We start from the raw sequence: 18504 nt of genomic DNA, 5'->3' as shown, positions 1-18504 counted from the left end.
GTTATGAAAGAATTGTAACTGTGTCAACCAGGCACCATCAGGACCCCACACATTTTTTCCGTCCATGTGAAACAGGCAAGCAGTATGCTTCACCCGACAAGAACAGATAAGTTTGAATCCAAACCGGAGAGAGTGTAATAAAGCATAAACGCTAAACTACAAGTACACATTCTACAGTAAAATCAAAATTGATGTAATTGCAAAGTGCATTAAAGAACTGTTAGCTACGAGCTCAGTGGTCAACTTCTATTTCAGTGCAATAATAAAAAGTAAATTGCAGTAGCTAACAGTTGCACAGAACACCACTAAATCTGTTGTTCTGCCTATGGACCAATAATGATCATGGTTTGCATCATCATACAGATTAAAGACAATTGCCAGTCTCCTCTGAATGGATCAGAGTCTTTGGGAGATCATAAATTCAAAGAAATAATAAACTTTTCTTACACAGAAAATCTGCAGATGCTGGAAATCCAAGCAACACACACAAAGTGCTGGTGGAACTCAACTCCTCTGGAATTTTGTGTGTGTTGTTTGAATCGACTTTTCTTCCCTGGATGGTAATTGTATGCACTATTACTGTTGAAAGATCTGGGTAATACTGTTGTCATTCCTTTTTATCCTCAATAGATGCTTTTGATACAGTTTAGAGGATATCTGTTACTATTTAGGAAATATTGGTCTTGAAGTTAGTTGCTAGGAGCTATCATGGGTACTTTGCACCCATAATTACCCTTCATCTCATCTCAGCCAAGACCAAACCCAACTGTCCCAAATGGAAGCAAGACCTCCAATGCCATAATGCAGAGCAAGCCCCATCAATCAAATTCTGGAAGCTCTTCACAGCCAGAAAATGTTCTGACTACTGTTGTCAGGGTTTTAAAATGCTTCTAAAAATATTTAAGTATTTTTTAAACACTCAGAAAGTTTTTAAAGCCATTTTAGAATGAAATAAATATGTTTTAGATGTTATAATTTCTTCAAGTAATTGAGCATATTAACTAAGTCACAGGTATTTGAAGAAATAATTTCTTATCTCCCTTCCCCCTCTGCAATCTCCACTGAGGGTGGTCGGGAAACTCGGCAACATCCAGACACATTGCTGGACTCTACAGTGAGTGAATCAGACCCAGGAAGTTGTCAGTAATAATGTCCGCTATATTTGGGACTATTGGGTTGTGCACCAGTCCCAACACTCGTGCTGGAATATTGGCCATGACTGAACTGTCATGGAATAGCAGACCAAGACGCTGCTTGGTAACAGGATTCAAGCAAATAAATTTAACTTCATCATTTACCATCTTCTTGCCAGCACTGATGTCAGTTTTGTTTGTAAGGCCATCTTCCACAAGCATTTTTCTACATTTGGAATTCTCACCTGGAAAATAGTGAGAAACTACCTACTAAAGCATACAATACTGCGTCCATAATTTGAATATTCCTGACAAATGAGCTAGCTTATTTTTGCTGTCACAATTTTCAGATGAATTATTTGTTTTAATATCACTGGGCTATGGAGGAGGGAGCTGCTCATCTCCTGACTACAACACAGTGAACCTTCCTAAAGTAGCCTGTTGGATAAGTTCAGGGATGGAATGATCGCACTGTGAAATGGTCCATCACAGGCATTCCAAGCAGTGATTAATGGAAGAGTTATTGGTAAATTTCAGCATTTAAGGACAATAGTTTCAGCAAAAAGGGAAGGAAAGCAAACAGGGCAAATTGCCAGGTTAAAATCAAAGGATGAGAACAGGTCTTTGTTACCGAGGTGTTTCTGCAAATGGAACGAAGTGCATTACTGTTACAGAGCAAACACCAGGAAATCTGCAGATGCTGGAAATTCAAACAACAACACACACAAAATGCTGGTGGAACACAGCAGGCCAGGCAGCAACTATAGGGAGAAGCACTGTTGACGTTTCGGGCCGAGACCCTTCGTCAGGACTAACCGAAAGGAAAGATAGTAAGAGATTTGAAAGTAGTAGGGGGAGGGGGAAATGCGAAATGAAAGGAGAAGACCGGAGGGTGTGGGATGAAGCTAAGAGCTGGAAAGGTGATTGGCGAAAGTGATACAGAACTGGAGAAGGGAAAGGATCATGGGACGGGAGGCCTCAGGAGAAAGAAAGGGGGAGGGGAGCACCAGAGGGAGATGGAGAAGAGACAAACAACTAAATATGTCAGGAATGGGGTAAGAAGGGGAGGAGGGGCATTAACAGAAGTTAGAGAAGTGACTTACTTAGTTGTTTCCCTGGCATATTTAGTTGTTTGCCTCTTCTCCATCTCCCTCTGGTGCTCCCCTCCCCTTTTCTTTCTCCTGAGGCCTCCCGTCCAATGATCCTTTCCCTTCTCCAGCTCTGTATCACTTTCGCCAATCACCTTTCCAGCTCTTAGCTTCATCCCACCCCCTCCAGTCTTCTCCTTTTCGCATTTCCCCCTCCCCCCACTACTTTCAAATAGACAATAGGTGCAGAAGTAGACCATTCGGCCCTTTGAGCCTGCACCGCCATTCTGAGATCATGGCTGATCATCTACTATCAATACCCGGTTGCTGCCTTGTCCCCATATCCCTTGATTCCCCTATCCATAAGATACTTATCTAGCTCCTTCTTGAAAGCATCCAGAGAATTGGCCTCCACTATCTTCCGATGCAGTGCATTCCAGACCCCCACAACTCTCTGGGAGAAGAAGTTTTTCCTTAACTCTGTCCTAAATGACCTACCCCTTATTCTCAAACCATGCCCTCTGGTACTGGACTCTCCCAGCATCTGGAACATATTTCCTGCCTCTATCTTGTCCAATCCCTTAATAATCTTATATGTTGCAATCAGATCCCCTCTCAATCTCCTTAATTCCAGCGTGTACACACCCAGTCTCTCTAACCTCTCTGCGTAAGACAGTCCTGACATCCCAGGAATTAACCTTGTGAATCTACGCTGCACTTCCTCTACAGCCAGGATGTCCTTCATTAACCCTGGAGACCAAAACTGTACACAATACTCCAGGTGTGGTCTCACCAGGGCCCTGTACAAATGCAAGAGGATTTCCTTGCTCTTGTACTCAATTCCCTTTGTAATAAAGGCCAACATTCCATTAGCCTTCTTCACTGCCTGCTGCACTTGCTCATTCACCTTCAGTGACTGATGAACAAGGACTCCTAGATCTCTTTGTATTTCTCCCTTACCTAACTCTACACTGTTCAGATAATAATCTGCCTTCCTGTTCTTACTCCCAAAGTGGATAACCTCACACTTATTCACATTAAATGTCATCTGCCAAGTATCTGCCCACTCACCCAGCCTATCCAAGTCACCCTGAATTCCCCTAACATCCTCATCACGTCACATTGGCACCCAGCTTAGTATCATCAGCAAACTTGCTGATGTTATTCGCAATGCCTTCATCTAAATCATTTACGTAAATTGTAAACAGCTGTGGTCCCAAAACCGAGCCCTGTGGCACCCCACTAGTCACCATCTGCCATTCCGAGAAACACCCATTCACCGTTACACTTTGCTTTCTATCTGCCAACCAGTTTTCTATCCATGTCAATGTCTTCCCCCCAATGCCATGAGCTTTGATTTTACCCACCAATCTCCTACGTGGGACCTTATCAAATGCCTTCTGAAAATCGAGGTACACTAAATCCACTGGATCTCCCTTGTCTAACTTCCTGGTTACATCCTTGAAAAACTCCAATAGATTAGTCAAGCATGATTTACCCTTGGTAAATCCATGCTGGCTCAGCCCAATCCTATCACTGCTATCTAGATATGCCACTATTTCATCTTTAATAATGGACTCTAGCATCTTCCCCACTACTGATGTTAGGCTGACAGGACAATACTTCTCTGTTTTCTCCCTCCCTCCTTTCTTAAAAAATGGGATAACATTAGCCATTCTCCAATCCTCAGGAACTGATCCTGAAACTAAGGAACATTGGAAAATGATTACCAATGCATCCGCAGTTTCCAGGACCACCTCCTTTAGTAACTTAGGATGCAGACCATCTGGACCTGGGGATTTGTCTGCCTTCAGTCCCATCAGTCTTCTCATCACCGTTTCCTTCCTAATGTCAATCTGTTTCATTTCCTCTGTTACCCTATGTCCTTGGCCCATCCATATACATCTGGGAGATTGCTTGTATCTTCCTTAGTGAAGACAGATCTAAAGTACTTTTAAATTCTTCTGCCATTTCTCTGTTTCCCATAACAATTTCACCCAATTTATTCTTCAAGGGCCCAACATTGTTCTTAACTATCTTCTTTGTCTTCACATACCTAAAAAAGCTTTTGCTATCCTCCTTTATATTCCTGGCTAGCTTGCATTCGTACCTCATTTTTTCTCCCTGTATCGCCTTTTTAGTTAAGTTCTGTTGTTCCTTAAAAATTTCCCAATCATCTGTCCTCCCACTCACCTTAGCTCTGTCATACTTCCTTTTTTTTAATGCTATGCAATCTCTGACTTCCTTTGTCAACCACTGTGGCCCCTCTCCCCCCTTTGAATCCTTCCTTCTCCGGGGGATGAACTGATTTTGCACCTTGCGCATTATTCCCAAGAATACCTGCCATTGCTGTTCCACTGTCTTTCCTGCTAGGCTATCTGTCCAGTCAACTTTGGCCAGCTCCTCCCTCATGGCTCCATAGTCTCCTTTGTTCAACTGCAACACTGACACCTCCGAGCTGCCCTTATCCTTCTCAAATTACAGATAAAAACTTACCATATTATGGTCACTACCTCCTAATGGCTCCTTTACTTCAAGATCGCTTATCAAATCCTGTTCATTACATAACACTAAATCCAGAATAGCCTTGTCCCTGGTCGGCTCTCGTACAAGCTGTTCCAAGAATGCTTCCCTTAGGCACTCTACAAACTCCCTATCCTGGGTCCCAGCACCAACCTGATTCTCCCAGTTCACCTGCATGTTGAAATCCCCCATAACTACTACGACATTACCTTTGCCACATGCCAATGGTAACTCCCTATTCAACTTGCACCCAATATCCATGCTACTGTTTGGTGGCCTATAGACAACACCCATTAGGGTCCTTCTGCCTTTACTGTTCCTCAATTCTATCCACACAGACTCCACTTCTCCTGATCCTATGTCCCCCCTTGCAAAGGACTGAATCTCATTCCTCACCAACAGGGCCACCCCACCCCCTCTGCCCACATTTCTGTCCCTATGATAGCACGTATACCCTTATACATTCATTTCCCAGGTCTGATCTCCCTGCAGCCATGTCTCCGTTATCCCAACAACATCATAGTTACCCATTCACACCTGAGCTTCAAGCTCATCTGCCTTATTTCTGACACTTCGTGCATTCAGATATAGAATTTTTAGCCCATTTCTCCTCTCTCTGTTTGAATCTCTGCCTATTGTGCTTAACCCAGCTCCCCGAACTCCCATCGGGCTATACGCCCCTAGAATTTTGTTGTCCTTCCTAAATTTACTTACTCTTTCTGCACATTTAACTCCGTTCCGTCAGACCATCCCTCTGTACACGAGTCCTCCTTATCACTTGTTCCACCTCACCTTTCTCTACTACACACTTAATATTCCGGAACTGTGTAGTCCCCACCTGTCCTTTATTCTTCATCTCGCTATCCTCTCTCTCATTCTGGATCCCTGCCCCCTGCAAATTTAGTTTAAACCCCCTCAAGAAGCACTAGCAAACTTCCCTGCAAGAATGTTAGTACCGCTCCAGTTCAGGTGTAAACCGCCCCTTCGGAACAGATCCCACCTTCCCTGGAACAAAGCCTAATTATCTAAAAAACTGAAGCCCTCCCTCCTGCACCATCCTCTCAGCCACGTATTAATCTGTATAATCTTTCTGTTCCTTGCCTCACTCGCACATGGCACAGGTAGCAATCTCTTACTATCTTTCCTTTCGGTTAGTCCTGACGAAAGGTCTCGGCCCGAAACGTCGACAGCTCTTCTCCCTATAGATGCTGCCTGGCCTGCTGTGTCTACCAGCATTTTGTGTGTGTTGTTTGCATTACTGTTACATTCTTTTTATTCTTAGTGCACCAACATTTAATTACAGTTTCTGTAGGATGTCTCTGTGAATTAGATCCACATAATTCTCAGTGCTGCGTTCTTAGAGGATTTCCATGTGTGACAGGAGAATAAAATCCAAAATAATCTTTCAATTCTAAAGAAACTTTTCCATTCAATAACATTGGTGCAAGCAGTCAATGTGTTCTTCACCACACTTTGATAGAAATTTGTCAGAGTTCTATATGTCATGCCAAATCTTCACAAACTTCTAAGGAAGCAGAGATGCTGCCATGCTTAATTCGTAATGGCAGGTGAGTGCTGGGCCAAAGACAGATCATCTGAAATGAGAACACCAAGGAGTTTAAAGTTGCTAATTCTCTCTACCTCTGATCAACTGGTAAGGAGTGGCTTATGGACTTCTGGCTTCCTCAACCTAGCTCCTTGCTCTTGCTGACCTTGAGTGGTTGTGGCACCACTCAGCCGGATTTTCAGTCGCCCATTTTTGATTTGTCCTATGACAGTGGTGTCGTCGGAAATTTAAGTACAGAATTGGAGCTGTGCTTAGTCTCACAATCGTAACTGTAAAGTGAGTAGAGCAGAAGGTGAAGCACACAGTCTTGTGATGCACCTGTTTTAATAGAGTTTGTGAAGGAGATGGTTGTTGCCAATCCAAACTGACTGGGGTGTGCAAGTGAGAAAATCGAGGATCTAATTGCACAAGAAGGTATTGAGGCCAAGGTATTGAAACTTATTGATTGGTTTTGAGGGGATGATGGTATCGAATGTTGAGCTGTAGTCGATACAAGAGCATCTTGATGTATGCATCTTTACTGTCCAGATGTTCCAGGGTTGAGGAGTCAATGAAATGACATCTCTAGACCTGTTGTGTTGGTCGCCAGCTTGGAGTGGATCGAAGTTGCTTCTCAGACAGGAGTTGATATGTTTCATCATCAGCTTCTCAAAACACTTCATCACAGTGAAAATAAGTGCTACTGATAGTCATTGAGGCAGGTTACCACATTCTTCTTAGGCAGTGGCATAACTGAAGCCTGCTTTAAGAGAGAGGGTACCTCAACCTGCCAAAGTGAGTAGTTAAAGATATCGGTGAACACTCCAGCCATTTGATCAGCGCAGGTCAGATACCCCATTTGGGCTGGATGTTTCCATAGGTTCACTCTCCTGAAGGATGCTTTTACACTGAAAGACTGAAATCACAGGGTCTTTGGGGGCTGTGGGAGTTCATGAAGGTTCCACCGTGTGTTGTCGGTCAAAGTGAGCGTTGAAGGTATTGAGCTTGTCTGGGAGTGAAACCTTGTTGTCACCTATTTTGCATGGTTTTACTTTATAAGAGGTGATAGCATTCAAGCCCTGCTTCACCTGTAGAGCCTTCTCCAGTGACTCAAGTTTGGTCCAGAATCATCAAATTTGAGTCACTGTGGGTGAGATGGCTTTCCCGATATTACACCTGGGCCTCATTATCTCACTTGGTTGCCAGATCTGAATGCCACTGACCTGGCTCTCAGCAGACTGGGGATCTGGTTAGGGAAGAGTGAATGATTTTGTGAGAACACACTTGTTCGTGACTGTTTTTATAAAGTCTGTGACAACCATGGTGTTTTCATTCAGATCGTTTAATGAGTACTTGAGCGCAGCCCAGTCTGCCGCCTCAAAGCAAACCTGTAGCTGCTTCTCTGCCTCCCGCAATCTTTTATTTGTCCTTATCTCCAGAGCCATGTTCTTTAGCCTCTGCTTGTATGCAGGTAGGAGAAGGACAGCAAATAAATAGGATTGGCTATAAGACTCCCCTGTGATCAATGAGAACTTGTATTTGTTAACACTATTAAAATTCAGTAGGTCAATCTATTATGCAATTTTAAATAGATTATTTTATTTAAAAAAGGACTTGGTGGGTATCATAATTGATAAAAACTGTTTTTATTGTGTACCACACAGTTCCAAAAGATGGCCTAAAAAGTCAAGCTTCATTTGACGAAATGAGGACAACTTATATCAAGGAGTTGAGACGAGTTATAGCAAGAAATGAAAATAACATGGGACAAAACTGGCAACGGTTTTATCATTTGACCAAAGTCTTGGACTGTGTGCATGAGGTAAGTCCATGAAAGTAACATTCCCTGATTGTGGAGTTTCATAGTGCCTGTCTTGATTGTTACAGGGCTTTAAGACTCTTTGAAGAATCGCCTCAACCCTCTATAACAGTCACATGCCCCAAGGGTCCACATGTGGTAATTCTGTTAGATGCTCCAAGGGTCCACGTGTGGTAACTTAGTAAAACAGAATGGATAATTGCACATAAAGATGGGTCAAGTTAAAAATCAATGAATCAGATTAGGAAATCCGCCTTATTTATTGGCAAATCTCTTTTTAAAAGAATTTCCAGTCTATGTTGATCTTGTATCCTGATAATTGACCATATTGTTCAAAGGATTGCATCAAATTAGATAAAGAGTACGTTGGTTGCTCTGGATAGATCAAAATGTCATCCGCATAACAAGCCAATTTATGCTCTGTCCCTGTAATAGTAATTTCCCTGATATCTTCATTTTGTCTGATGTATTGAGCTAATGGTTCCAGATATAGCGCGAAGAGTAGTGGTGACCATGCACAACCCTGTCTCGTGCCCCTTTCTAGGGTAAGACTATTTGATAAATATCTATTGAGTTTAATCCTAGCAGCAGGATTGTCATATAGTGTCTGTATAGTTTTAATAATTGTGTCTTGGAAACCAAATCTATGTAAAACTCTGTAAAGAAAATTCCAATTAACCGAATCAAATGTTTTTTCAGTGTCTACGCTTATCACTATTGCTTCGATTTTATTTTTCTGTATATGATCCATAATGTGAAGTGTCCTTCGTATATTGTCTTGAGTCTGGCGTTGTCGTATAAAACCTGTCTGATCATTACGTATCAGTATGGGTAGAAACTCCTCTAATCGTTTGGCCATGATGGAGGTAAATAACCTAAAACCTACATTAAGAATGGATATTGGTCTAAATGACCCACATTCCATTTTATCCTTGCCTTCTTTCGGTATAGCTGAGATTACCACTTCCTTCCAACTGGGTGGCCTTCATGCCTTTTTTAGAGCCCAGTTCAGTGTGGGGAGTAAAACAGGAATTAACTCATTTTTAAATTCTTTGTACCACTCTGCCGTATACCCATCTGATCCTGGTGACTTGCTTAATTTAAGCCTACTAATTGCAGCTTTTAATTCAACTTCAGTTATGTCAGCAGTCATCCTTCTATTTTGTTCTTTGCTTAAAGTGGGTAACTCTAGAGAACTCAAGAAGGTGTCAATTTGGGTTATACTTCCCCCTGGAACTTTGGAATATAGAGTTTTGTAAAACACTTCAAAAGCTTCTTGAATTTCACTTAGCTTACTTTTTATCATTTTCGTTCTTGGGTCCCTAATTCTATGAATTGTATTTTCTGCTATCTTCTTTTTCAGTTTCCACGCCAGTATTTCGATCCACTTTCATAATGTCTCTGTTTCAGAAACATTGTTTTTCCTGATTTCTTGCGTAGCCAAATTATTTATTTCATTCCTAATTCTTTTAATTTCCCCTAATGCATCCTGCGCCAAATTCAATTTGTGTTTTTTCTCTAGTTCCTTCAGCCTATTTTGTAATTCCTCTAATGTTTTATTCCTTTTTTTTTCTTATATGAAGATATCGCTATAATTTTCCCTCTTAAGACCGCCTTCAGTATCCCATAAAATGGGAGGTGAAACCTCTTCATTATCATTAAATTCTAAGTAGAGACCAATTTTTTTTTTAATTTGTTCCTTAAAGTACGGATCATTGAGTAGACTTGAATTTAGTTTCCAAATAGTAGTCTTTGGTTGTAGGTCAAAAATCAACAGATAAATTTATAGGTGCATGGTTACTTATATCTATTGCCCCAATTCCACAGGTGTTTATTTTGTCTTTTCCAAATGTTATGAAATAGTCTATTCTTGTATATACAGAATGTGGAGCAGAATAATGAGTGTAATCCTTTCTGTCAGGGAAAAGGTCCCTCCATATATCAATTAAACCAACATCCTCAAAAAGTGTATTAACTTTCTTATGTAAAGATTTTGTTTCATAGGTTTTTCTATTGGAAGAGTCTAAGTTTGGTTGTAATTTAAGTCTCCCCCACATATCAGGAGACCTTCTGTTTCCGTTACCATAATTTCAGTAATTTTCTGAAAGAAACCAATATCACTTCCCAGGGGTGCCTATATATTCAACAGAGTAACTGAATTGCCGTCTATATTCCCCCTTACCAGAATATATCTGCCTTCTTTATCTCCCATTTCGAATATTTTTTCAAAATTTAGCTTACTTGAAATAAGAATAGCAACTCCTCTCCTATGTCCTGATTTATGTGAGGAGAAAAACAGATTAGTGAAGCCCATTCTCTTTAGTTTTTTATGCTCATTATCTCTTAAATGAGTTTACTGTAAATATACTACATTGGCTTGTTCTTTTTTCATTTTGGATAAAATTCTCTTACGTTTGATTGGATTTAATAGTTATTTACATTAAAAGAAATTAATTTTACCTTGTCCTTAGCCATCTGTATTTATCTGTCAATGTATCATTGAAATTAGAATAAAACTTTATCGATCTACTCCCTGAACAAATAAGAACCAAGAAACTCAAATAATAACAAAAATGCCAACGAACGTGTGATCCCAAGACTGAGGTCTGTAGTAAATGACCCTCCGTTGAGCTAGAGGAAATGTCTAGCTGTGGCGGATAACCCCTCCTATTTGTGAGTTGAGGGCCCCCATTGCAGTATTCATAAAAGTCAGTGAACAAATCCATTACACAGAAAAGATTTCCCTGTGTACTCCTATATATACATACATACATATATATATGTATTCTGAGGAAGAATGGACAACAATATGGAGATATCAATGGAAGTGTACCAATTCACAGAAATGGAGGGAGTTTGGATGGAAAAACTTGATAAGATATTTTATTACACCGCTCAGAAATCCCATTATGATAATAACCTCCCTGTTTGCTGGAGAAATGGTGGAAATCAAAATGCAAATCATTATCATATTTTTTGGGACTGCCCTGTTATAAAAACTATTGGGGGGGGGATACACAATGTCCTACAAGACATCTTTAAATGTGAAATACCCTTTGAGAGTAAGACCATATATTTTTTGGATATATACCTCAAGAATGGTTGAAAAGAGATAAATATTTAATGAATATACTGCTGGTGGCTGGTAAAAAGACTCTTACTAGGAAATGGTTATCACAGGAGAGCCCAACTTTAATTATATGGATGGAAATCACAATGGACATTTACAAAATGGAGAAGATAACAGCATCTGTTAACCATAAGCTGGAACAATTTGATTCATACTGGGGAAAAATGGTTTAACTACATAATGCTCATAGGCCTGATTTTATTCTCAAAAATCAATGAATCTGTTGTTTAAAAAGAAAAGATCACTCCCTACTTGTACATAGTTCTTTCCTTTTGCTTGTTTTTTCTTTCCACTCTTTTCTATAAGTGTATACCTCAGATAAATACTTTGTGGAGATTTTGTGATATATATGATTATATGATATATATGTACAATGTCTGAAATACATCTTATGGAAATGTTTGTTTGATGAACTTCAATAAAAAAATAAATTACAAAAAAAATAAAAGAGTTTCCAGAAAAATGCATTTCATATTAAAATAATGAACATCAAAAGCTCTCTGACCTCTCAGAACAAGATATCCTTTTTAGTTTCTTATACTGATCATTTAGAAAGTGACATTGAATTTTCCCATTTTGAAATCCCACCAGCTAAAAAAGACTTTACTTAAATTAACAGGAGTACTGAAGTGTTTGAGTCAGAACACACAATCAACTGAGGAAAGTATAGACACAACACCAAGTTAAGTGAGTCAAGTTTGTGGCCAAGTTAGCAGATGTTACAAAGATAGGTGGAGGGGTTGGCAGTGTTGAGGAGGCAGGGAGTCAGCAGAAGGACTTGGATAGATTCGGAGAACGGGCAAAGAAGTGGCAGGTGAAGTACAGCATAGGGAATTGTATGGTCATGTACTTTGGTCGAAAGAATAAAGACAAAGACTATTTTCTATATGGTGAGCAAATTCAGAAATCAAAGGTGCAAAGGTATTTGGGGTCTTAGTGCAGGATTGCCTAAAGATTAACTTGCAGGTTGAGTCAGCAGTAAGGAAGGCAAATGTGATATAAGCATTCACTTCAAGAGGACTAGAATATAAAAGCAAGGATGTACTGCTGAGGCCTTATAAGGTGTTGGACCAACCACATTTGTAGTATTGTAAACTGTTATCATCCCATCTTATTCTCTCACTTTTCCATTCTTGGGAAACAAGTCCTAACCTATTCAACCTTTCCCTAGAACTCAAGTTCAAGTCCTGGCAACATTATTTCAAGCTTATTGATATCTTTCATGTAAGTTGGTGACCAGAACTGCACACAAAACTCCAAATTTGGCTTGACCAATATTTTATACAATTTCAAAACTTCACAGTAATGTCCCAACTCCTGTACTCTGTGCCCTGTTTTATGAAAGCCCATGTGACAAAGTCTCTCTTTTTGACCCTGTCTAACTGTGGTACCACTTTCAAGGAATTATGGATCTGTATTCCCAGGTCTCTTTGTTCTGCCACGCACCTTAGAGCCTTGCCATTCATTGTGCAAGTCCTATGCTGATTTATCCTCCCAAGTGCAACACCTCACACTTGTCTGCATTAAATTCCATCTGCCATTTTATCCCAGCTGGTCCAGATCCTATGTAAGCTTTTTATCTGCTATGCCCCCAATCTTTCCACAAATTTGCTGATCCAGTTCACCATAAATCATCAATTGCTACCACACTTTGGCTTATCCTTCTAAGCCAATGTTGAATCCTGTTGACTGCTTCATCCTGAATGGCAAGCGACTTAACTTTTCTGGACCAGCCTCCCATGCAGGACTTAGACAAAGGCCTTGCTGAAGTCCATATAAACAACATCCACCGCCTTTCCTTCATCAACCTAACTATGTGTCTATCTAAAAACCTCAAACTCCACCAAACTGCTTTCACTACCACCCTGGTAAACTATCCCAGGCACTTGCCACTCTCTGCTTAACAAATTTACCCCTCACAGAGCTTGTAAACCCCTCCCTCTTAAAGGTATGTCCTTTGGTATTCGTAATTTTTACCCTGGGAAAATGATTCTGACAGTCTTCCCTATCCATGCCTCTCTTAGGTTTTAAAAAAAATCCTCTATCAGCCTCCAATGCTCTATGGAGAACAATCCAAGTATGCCCAAGCTCGTACCCTCTAATCCAGGTAGCATCCTCTTCTGCAGCCTCTCCACAGTCTCCACATCCCTTTAATGGGGCAATCAGAACTGCACACAATACTCTAGAGTGCAGTCTGCCTGAAGTTTTATACAGCTGCAGTTTGACTTCCTTATTGTTATACTCAACATCCTTACCAATGAAAGTAAGCATACCATACACCTTCATTACCATCTTATTCACTCGGGTAGCCACTGTCAATAAACTATAGACCTCAAAATCGCTTTGCACTTTAGTGCTATGTAAAGGCCTACCAATGACTCTACTTTTACTTTCATTTGGCTCCTCAAATTGTAACACCTCATCCTTGCTCAAATTAAACACCATCTGCCACTCCTCTGCCTATAGTGAGAATATATGTCCCACTATATTCTTTGATAGTCTTTTACACTCTCTATGGAACACCAATTATCCTCAAACTTGCTAATCTACCCATCTGCATTTTCATCCAAGTCATTGATATATATCCAAGCAACAGAGCTCCTAGGACCAATCCTTAAAGTTTATCACTGGTCACCTCCAGCCAGGAAACAGCCTTCCACTCCCACTCGCTATCTTCTATAGGCAAGCCTGTTCCAAGAATCAACTTGCAATTCACTCTGAATTCCAAGCATCTTTATCTTCTGAATCGACCATGAGGGACTTAATCAAGTGCCTTACTAACATCCATGTAGATAACTTCCATGGCTTACTCTCAGCAAGTTCCTTTGTCACCTCCTCAAAAAAACTCAAGTTTGGAAGGCATGACCTGTTTGGCACAAAGCCATCTTGACTGCCCCTAAGATGGCACCATACCTTTCCAAATGCATATAAATCATGCCCCTCAATATCCTCTCCAACAGCTTCCCTACCACTGATGTGAGACTCATTGGCCTATAATTACCTGGATTATCCCTATTTCCCTTCTGAAGTAAAAGCACCACAGAGATCCATTACTGAAACTAGATTAAACCAGAGTATGATTAAATTGATTTTGTATATCAGAATCATTCTGACAATTGTGTTTGTTTGAAATCCTCTACCATTTTATCAAATCATTTGGTTATCACTATTATACAGTGTGATTTCAAATCAAAAATAATCCCAACACTTTATAGTGTTTGTTGTTAAATGTTATAATTAGCAATTCCCACTGACAGTAGCAGATTCTGCCACGAGTTTCTGTAAGCTAATAGTAGACAATGATGTGTGATATGGCTGCCATTCCAAAATGAGCTAGTGCTTGATTTTGTTGCATTTCTTCCCTCTGGAATCGGTTAATGCCTGGTAATAACTTATACAAGTTGCAACCCTAAGGCATATCAAATTCTATTGCTCCTCATGGCCTTGTTAAATCTTTAAATAGAAGAAGCTACAAGCTATATTCTGACTATGGATTGAAAATAAACTTGTATTTTCAAAATTCTATTGTTACATTTCCTAAATTAAACTGATTAGATGGCTCAATCTCAAGCCTGAGAGTGTCATAAATGTACTTTTGTCAATACAGTGTGATGGCAGCTAAAGCGGGCTCAAATCTGGGGATAAACATTTGTTTCTTCTCATTATCTATTATGACTGTCGGCAAAAATCAATACTGTTGCCATAGTAGGCTCCAGTTATTGCCAGCCTAGTGCCACCACACTGCTCCCTGCAGGAGAGTCTTTGAGATAGCACAAGGTCTATCCATGCAAGTCTAGATGTTATTGTTTTCTCTTGATTTAAATTAAGTATCCTACTAAGGCAATATATGAATTCAGTAATTCTGTGGAAACTAAATTTCAGCCTCTTATCTGTTTACTGTGAGTGTTACTTAGGTTCAAGAATTCTACAAAAGTTTTCCTGAGAAGTTTTTGATGCCATGGATCTCAAATACGTCAAGAGTTCCATGGGGTTATGTTGGGTTCTTGACAGCTGCATCAAAATTGCTAAATGGCATAGCAGTTTCAGAGTTGCACTATCAAATATCTAGGCAGCTTATGCTGTCTTCTGTAATGTCACTAATGGTCTCTTAAACCACTTAATATTTGAACGCTATTTCTTTTCACCCTGTGATATTGCGGGATTTCTATCTCTGAAGTGAAGCAGGGTACCTAATGACCATTATTAGAACACAAGTGCATATAACACAGTCTATAAGGCAAGTTCACAAAGTATTTCCACACAAATTTTCCCAAATTCCTTTTTGAGACTTCAGGGGAAACATTAGCTCATCCAGCTGAAAAGCATCCTTTTATGGAAAAGTTCCATCATTAATTTGGGATCACCACAGTAGAAGCTTTTCTTAATTATTCCCAACAGGTCAAAATTAATTCAAATGTCACAATGCTGCTGAGAGCAAACTTAATGCTGCTTGATAATGAGTCCCATTGAGCAGTAGTTTGACTGTTCAGCCACGGGCCATTTTACATTATCAATCAAATGCTCACCCTTATTTGGATGAGCACAGAAACCAGTCAGATCAAGAATGGTGGTGTGTGTCTCTGGTGCCAGCACCTCTTTTTACATGTTACACCAGGTATTTCATGTTTCCTTGATGCAGCATGACACCCAGGTGCTGAGTGGGTACATCCATCCTGCCCCTCCACAAATCTCAACCTCCACAATCACATCATTAGCAGCTGGCAGTTTTCCACTCCAGTTGTTGGGTTTAGATCTGTTAATTAAAAACTATATTTTATAGACTGAGACTGTTATATATCCAGTTCATTGAGGGGAAAGTAGCCTGCAGATGGTCATATACGGGGTTGAGTGGGATCCAGGTTCAACCATGATGGAATGGCGAAGCAGACTCGATGGGCTGAATGGCCTAATTCTGCTCATATGTCTTATGGTGAAGGAGGGAGAGCTCTTTGTGTGCTATCAGTTGTGGAAAAAGGTCTGTGTTTCCAGAGGTGTATTAAAGAAAGGACATGCATAACAATCAACATCAAATTTGACTGTGGCATTGTTTTAAGATTAAAATTGTAATTTATTTGCAAGACTGAGAATGGAAATTATTTAGGTGTGATAGCAACTTTAAAATTACCTGGTGTCACTTCCTGAGATGCTGAGCTCTTTTTAGACCAGCATGATTTAACCATGCAGCTTCTCACTAGCAGCCCCCATTCAACCGTGTTGGAGGCAGATCAACTGCTTGATCTCTTTCTGGGAGGGGAAAGAACAAAGAGAAAATTCACCCCAAATAAAATTGGCATTTAGGAAATACATCTTAAGGGTCAAAGTTTCACACATCAGCTGAATTGTACCCCTTATTGCCGCCTTCTCCTTGGCAGGTGTCAATGTTGGAGCACTTTGGGCACCTGTCAATATGATGATGCCAGGAACTCTGCTTACTCGTCCCAAAATCAGATTATCGACATCACACCTCTCCCTTGCCTTTCTTAGATATATTATTCTCTCCTTTAATTTTTGTTCCCTGTACACTGGTCTCAGACATTCCTGGAGGGACCTGTTTTCACCAAATGAGACAACAGTACTACACTACTGAGTGCAGTTCATAGACCCTCGTTGGGGATCCATCCTTGTAGTAAGAAGAAGAATGTAGGAGATGTAGGAGAAAATATGATGGGGAATTTCAGTGAAGATTTGAGATACTTCCACGGGCTGTTTTGTGATGGAGGCCTACTGGCAAAGGCTAGGAGACTAGAGCAATTGTTTGTACATTTGTAAAGATGATGAAATAACTATAGAAATCTGGTTTTGACTAAGAACGTTCTTCCCTTCCAGCTGGTCAGTGGGCTGCTGCAGTTCTGCTTCTACACGTTTGTGGAATCAAAAGCACTAAAGATTGAATTCCCAGACATGCTGGTGGAAATCATCAATGATCAGTTGCCGGACGTCACAATGGGAATGACCAAGTCCCTTTATTTCCACAAGAAGTGATCCTCAATGATGAACTTTGCCTTAAACTTTCCTCCTCATGTTTTGCTGGCTTTAAAAATTATTTTAGCAGGCTTGGTGTCCTGTATGTTGCTATACACTAAAGAAAAGCTTCATGAAGGTTTTGGACTGATAAAATACAGATATGTATCAAAGAGATGAAAAGGGATATATTCAAAGGTTAAAAGGAATTTGGAGAAATGTATTTTTTGAAAGAAGTATATTTTGGCAGGAAAAATTGAAATATAGTCTCTTTTATAAAAGGTAAATTTTGTAAAGTGAAATGTTTCTGCATGCATAAAGATCTGATGCTTACAGTGTATTTAAGAAAGGGAACGTTGTGCCTTTTTAGTATCATATCTAATTTAACCATTTTACAGCTTTTGCTGTAAATAAACCAGATTTACTAGATGAATTATATTAAATATTTCTTCTATTTTGTAATTAATTTCCTGTTAACTATATTTTCCCCTCTTTGACTGTCAATGGTGACTTTTGCTTTGTAACAATATTGCTTTTTGTTGCATCGCTGAGCAGCTTTCTAGGTTCCATCTTTGTTGTTTTGTGCAGTAGCCATAGGGAACCAAGGACTGGATGAAACGGCAAAAAGGTGCATATGGCTCACTTTTCTAACAACTCTCCAAACGAACAGGCTGAGTAGCAGGGTTAAACCATGCCCTGAGAATAATGTCCTTTCCAACCTTTTTAGAAGTCTAATGATTTTCTGTGCTTTGCTATATAGTTCTGTATATTCTGCTGTTGGAGTCCTGATGTAGCACTTTTGGTAATTCATACACTGTACTTATCCAAATGATATGCAGAATTATAAAATAGTTCTAAATAAGTTGATTTATATTTCCTTGGAAGCACTTAAGCATCTACATTTGTGTCAGCAAAGGATATTAAAAATATTATGATTAAGTTACTAAGTATTTTAACGGCTTTTTTCTTTGTTCGTGAAATGGTTGCAGTCATTGAATAACTTCGGGTATACAATAACCTCAAAAGAATATTATATCCTTGTAAATAGCAACTTCCTCAGTACCAAAAGAAAATGTGCAACATAGGGTCCTTAATAGCTTCTGAAAAGAAGCATTTTTTTCTGAATGCTTGGGTACTTAAATGATTCCAAAGCAACCAAGAATGGGTCTTACATGCCATAGCTAGGTCAGTCTTCCTTCAGCACAAGGTGCGTTGAAATTTTTCACCTTTATCGGTTTTTTTTGATACACCCATCTTTACACCAAAGGCTACATAACATCTTGGTACCCAGAGCTGTAACTTGT

At 39.9% G+C, this 18504-nt stretch overlaps 1 protein-coding gene across 3 annotated transcripts in view; it reads left to right on the top strand.

Moving 5' to 3' along the window:
* The window catches only part of nr3c2 (nuclear receptor subfamily 3, group C, member 2), a 482067-nt gene extending 463924 nt beyond the window's left edge, over positions 1–18143 (top strand). For all 3 annotated transcript variants that reach the window (XM_059965018.1, XM_059965017.1, XM_059965019.1), the window contains 2 exons: positions 7955–8112; positions 17066–18143. In XM_059965018.1, coding sequence (XP_059821001.1) covers positions 7955–8112; positions 17066–17221 — 314 coding nt within the window. In that variant the 3' untranslated portion in view covers positions 17222–18143. The remainder of the gene's footprint in view (positions 1–7954; positions 8113–17065) is intronic.
* The last annotated feature ends 361 nt before the right edge of the window (positions 18144–18504 follow it).

The sequence above is a fragment of the Hypanus sabinus genome, chromosome 3, assembly GCF_030144855.1.
Source record: "Hypanus sabinus isolate sHypSab1 chromosome 3, sHypSab1.hap1, whole genome shotgun sequence".
Taxonomy (NCBI): domain Eukaryota; kingdom Metazoa; phylum Chordata; class Chondrichthyes; order Myliobatiformes; family Dasyatidae; genus Hypanus; species Hypanus sabinus.
Note: the sequence above shows the minus strand (reverse complement) of the source record. Positions and strands in the feature narration are given on the sequence as shown.